The sequence below is a fragment of the Oratosquilla oratoria genome, chromosome 25 (assembly GCF_046742065.1).
Source record: "Oratosquilla oratoria isolate Oo_2021 chromosome 25, ASM4674206v1, whole genome shotgun sequence".
Taxonomy (NCBI): Eukaryota; Metazoa; Arthropoda; class Malacostraca; order Stomatopoda; family Squillidae; genus Oratosquilla; species Oratosquilla oratoria.
This window is the reverse complement of record NC_134801.1, coordinates 4,426,271-4,431,270: the sequence shown is the minus strand read 5'-3', so window position 1 is coordinate 4,431,270 and position 5,000 is coordinate 4,426,271. Positions and strand designations below refer to the sequence as shown.

The window sequence follows — 5,000 nt, the reverse complement described above, 5'->3', positions numbered from 1 at the left end:
ATAAATCCATTTTTTCGTCAGCTTATAAAGAAGATGAACGTATAATGAAACAAATTCTAAAAAGAAACATTAAACCAGTCAATCCAGAGAAAATAATCAACCTGGTGATGCAGTATACAACTAGGAAAACTAGCCACCTCCTATAGTGGCATGACAACAATGAGGTTATCCCGTCGCCTCTCATACCACTTGACATCTGGAGCCCCTAAAAATTACTTAAGAGAAGCCCATGGCATAACACTAGCAAGAGAGACCCTAGAGAAAAAGACTGAGATTTTGGATTTATTTACTGACATTAGACGCCTCCCAATTTTAAAAGTATTGTATATTAAAGAGTAAAGCCCAAATCTAAATATACAAGCAAACTACCTTAGAGCCCTCCCAAGCATGAGACGAATCGTTGGAAATCCAAACATGGAACATAACACCACAAACGCCAATACGAGACAAAACGCCACTATTGCAAATACGAGACAAAATGGCATAACCACAAGCATGCCACATTCCACCACAACACGAACCCGGAGGCCCTCCTAGTACACGTGACATTTCGTCACTGCCCGAAATACCAGGCGACCTTCCCAAAAGTGATTAGGAAGTAAGAAACTCTAATATAAAACTTTGAACTTTGACAAGACTCATCGGATTAATTCTTATCCTCACAAGATAGAACATCCCTATAGCTAATGAAAAAGGGTCTTGAAACCGAAATCGTGATCTAGCTAATATGACTACATAGAGCCAAGTCATAAATTTCCTTTCAAAGGAACACAAATCTATGATAAGCAATGTGAAAAATACCTTTAAGAAAATAATTAATGCACAACTAGCCATCACATTTAAATATGTATATATATATATATATATATATATATTTATATATATGTATATATATACATACACATATACATACATACACATATATATATATTGCTGAATAACCACAAAGGAAACCGGAAAAGAAACTAAAATTCCCAAGCACTTTTGTAATATTTCACATCTTCAAGGGAATACAAAGAAAAAAAGTTACACATGGTATATAATTTTTTTAAATACACTGGGAAAGGTACAATACACACAGAAAATGTAACAAATAAATACAAAACAATAATAATAATAATAAAAATAATCATAATAATAATTTTGAAATAATGTAATTTGATTAAATTTTTTATCAATGATAAAGTAATCCAATTTAAAAATCCCATGGCTAAGATTAAAGTTAGAACCTTCAGATTTTTTTTTTTTTATCAAATAACTTTCAATGGTGTTCCTTTCGGCAAACAAATCAAATGATATGATGGATGAAGAAATAGAACAGTCAATACAATGATCAAAATCTCGCATATGGACAAACAGCTTGTTAGAATATTGTGCTGTTTTTACACTGTATTTGTAATGTCTAATCCTTATTGAGAGTTCCTTACCCGTTTGCCAAAGGTAATACTTCTTCCAATCTCTTCAAGGGATCTTCTGTATGCAGACACTAAAAAAATAGATGAATTTTCAATAATTAATTTCTTCGAAGTATGTGTATGTATGTATGTATGTATGTATGTATGTATGTATGTATGTATGTATGCATGTATCCATGTATTTATTTATTAATGTATGTATGTATGTATGTACGTTTGTTTGCATATATGTATGTATGCATGTATGTATGTATGTATGTGAGGGCGAACGAGGAACTATGTTCTCTCGGCCCTTAAAAGTAATACCAGTTCGGGTGCTACTAGACCTGCTGGGGTTTGAATCAAACATCGAAAAGAATTAATGGATTTTAAAGAGTTAGCGAATACATTAAACCATCAAAAGTGTACAATAGAATGTTGTAGACGGGGGAACATCTGATACGAGGTGCTCAGCACTTCGAACTTCCGTATCGTGACGACAGCAACAATGTTCGGGTGCGTATGGACGAACCGTTCCGGCCCAATCGGATGCGGTTTGTCTTGAGAACAGCAAAGACTAGAAGACTCGACGTCGAGTAGCCTGCGACTGGAGTAATTAAGACTTGGGGTTGGCGTGGCAGTAAGTAGACTTCGCAGGACGTCTTCTGATCAAGTTCTGACTCGACGTTGGTGGAAGAGGGGTATATATACCCCCAAAAACTGCTTATGTGGCCGCTCCGCGCAGGCGCAGTCTTCTCGGGCTTCCAAGCTCGAGGCAGACTCGCTTGTGTGCCAACAAGCCCATTCGCAGAGGTGGGGAGCAGAACGACCATCAGTGCAGCCACGATGAAATGACTTGTCGCCCGGGGAAGGGGGATGGGCCCTTACACCACCCCCGGGACAAGAATCTACTAGGAGTAGATTAAAACAAAAATAATGGTAACTCACAAGAGGATGAAAGTAAAATATAACTTAGCCAGGATTTAAGATCTACTTAGGAGGTCAGCACCTAAATTGTCTTTTCCAGCAATGTGGACAACTCTAAATATATATGCCTGAAGGGCCAAAGCCCAACGAAGGAGCCGGTCATTCTTTCCTTTGAAGGTAGCTAAATACAAGAGAGGTTTGTGATCAACTTCTAACACGAACTCTTTGCCAAGGAGATAATAATCAAACCTGGAGATGGAGAAAACGACCGCAAGACATTCACGCTCGATGGTGGAGTATCTCTTCTCACGATCCAGAAGTTTCCTACTGGCATATTCGACGGGATGTGGGCATTCATCGTGATACTGGAGCAGAACAGCCCCCAGACCATAAAGCGAGGCATCCGACCTGAGGACGAAGGTCACATTAGGATCGCGCAACCGCAAGATGGATTGAGAAGATATGGCAGCCTTCAAATGGCAGAAACCGTCCAAGAGTTCCTCGGTCCAAGGGAGAGGTTCCGGGCTAGTCTTCCTTAGTAGATCAGATAAGGGGCCGGTGTAGTCGGAGGCCTGAGGAATAAACGACTTATAAAATGAGATTAGATCAAGGAAGGTCCGAAGTAACTTCTTACTGGTTGGTGGAGGCTTGCGGGTTATAGCCTCAATCTTGTTATGTTGAGGTCTTAAAGAGGTTCCGTCTAAAATGAAGCCAAGGTATTGGATGGAAGAAACTCCAAATCTACACTTCGAAGGCTTGACAGCCAGATGGTGGTCCCGTAGACGTTCGAAGACGCGATGTAGAGCTTAGAGATGTCCATCCCAGCTTTTAGAAAAAATAAAGATGTTGTCAAAATAGAAGCACACATTTGGTAAATCCGCCAATACCAGTCTCATCAGGCGGATGTAAGTAGCACCTGCCGTTACCAGATCACAGGGCATTCGGCAGAATTCCAGCAAACCTAGATGAGTGGGAAAAGACGTTAGAGCTTTGGCTTTGTCTGAAAGTGGTACTTGGTAATGTGCCTTGCAGAGGTCCAGTTCACTAAAGTACCTAGCGCCAGAGAATTTGTACAAATCTTCTTCCATGCTGCAGGTTGGTTCAGCATGGAATACTGTGACAGAGTTTAGTTGGCGATAGTCGATGGCCATCTTATAGGATCCATCAGTTTTTCTTACCATGACAACAGGCGAAGTTTAGTTGGCGATAGTCGATGGCCATCTTATAGGATCCATCAGTTTTTCTTACCATGACAACAGGCGAAGAATGAGGAGAGGAGGATCGTTGGATAATCCCTTGCCGGAAGAGGGTTTCGACCTCCTTCTCGAAGACAGGTCTAAGGTGGATGGGCACTGGGTACACTTTGGCCTGTACTCTGTCTGTAGTTCTAAGTTGTATGTCATGCGTTAGAGTGGAGGTACATCCGAGCTCGTCAGAGAAAACATCTTTATACTCACCCATAAGATTCTGAAGTTGGACTACCTGATCCGGGTTGAGTTGTCCCACTTCGGGTTTATCAGTCGAAGGGGAGAGGGTTATTCCGTCAGGTGTCAGAGGCAACTGTGAAAGAAGATCACAAGGATCTCCTTCATCGATGACGGATACCTTCTCGTTTCCTGGGGCGGAAAATTCTTCTATGGCGGAAATCTCATCCATCAGTTCCAACTGCTGCACCTGGGCCCTGCGCTGATATCTTTTTAAAATGTTTGCATGGTAAAGTTTATGTCCTCGAGGGGTCTCTATTACGTAATTGGCTTCCCCACGTCTTTCTAATACCTTATAGGGTCCATTCCAAGTGACAAGGAGTTTACTGGTATCACTAGGTAGGAGTACCAGAACTTCATCACCCGGTTTAAATTGACGGTTTTGCGACTTCAGATCGAAGTACGCCTTGTACCGAGAACTACTGATGTCGGGTTGTTGCGCAGCCATTTGAGAACATTCTGCCAGCTTCTCCTGTAGTTCTACTACATATTGGAAGCTGGACCTTTCTTCCTCGTGGAGGGTACGGTTTTCCCACAGATCTCTTAAAACTGTGAGTGGACCTCTAACTGACCGACCGTACAACAACTCGAAGGCTGAAAAGCCCGTCCTATCGCTCGGGAGTTCTCTGAGGGCGAATAAGGTTGGGATTAAGTACCTATGCCACTCACGGGGCTTCTCAGTAAACAACTTTCGGTGAATAGCCTTCAAGGGGCCATGTAGTCTCTCAATCGTACCATTTCCACTAGGATGGAAGGGAGGGGTGAAGATAGGTTTCACGCCCAACATTCGTGGAGTTCCTTCATTAAATTAGAGGTGAATTGGGTACCTCTGTCCAAAAGCATTTCCCGGGGAATACCAACTCTCGAGAAAATAGTTAATAAGGCCTGAGCGACCAAAATAGATTCTATATCTTTTAAGGGAACTGCTTCAGGAAATCCAGTGGCAAAATCAATCAAGGTAAGAATGTACCTGTGTCCATCGGAAGATGCTGGAGAAAGAGGTCCAACCAAGTCTATGGCAACACGGGCGAAAGATTCAGTGACGATGGGCATGGGTTGTAATGGGACTGGTGGTACCCATCTCTTCGGTGAGAAGCGTTGACATTTGTCATAAGACCGACAAAAGGTTCTGATGTCGGTTCCCATACCAGGCCAGTAAAATTGTTCCGCGACCTTTAATTCCGTCTTCCGGTGA

General features: G+C 41.9%; 2 protein-coding genes across 2 annotated transcripts in view; both read right to left on the bottom strand.

The window, feature by feature from the left end:
* LOC143038985 (uncharacterized) overlaps positions 1-3,094 on the bottom strand; it is a 15,892-nt gene extending 12,798 nt beyond the window's left edge. The window contains exons 1-3 of the mRNA XM_076208830.1: positions 2,571-3,094; positions 2,106-2,302; positions 1,428-1,486 (exon numbers count right to left, since the gene is read on the bottom strand). Coding sequence (XP_076064945.1) covers positions 1,428-1,486; positions 2,106-2,302; positions 2,571-2,724 — 410 coding nt within the window. The 5' untranslated portion in view covers positions 2,725-3,094. The remainder of the gene's footprint in view (positions 1-1,427; positions 1,487-2,105; positions 2,303-2,570) is intronic.
* A 391-nt stretch (positions 3,095-3,485) lies between these two features.
* Positions 3,486-5,000, bottom strand: part of LOC143038984 (uncharacterized) — a 1,826-nt gene continuing 311 nt past the window's right edge. Inside the window, exons 1-2 of the mRNA XM_076208828.1 lie at positions 4,776-5,000; positions 3,486-4,431 (exon numbers count right to left, since the gene is read on the bottom strand). The exon at positions 4,776-5,000 is cut by the window's right edge and continues 311 nt beyond it. Of these exons, the coding sequence (XP_076064943.1) occupies positions 3,486-4,431; positions 4,776-5,000 (1,171 nt within the window). The remainder of the gene's footprint in view (positions 4,432-4,775) is intronic.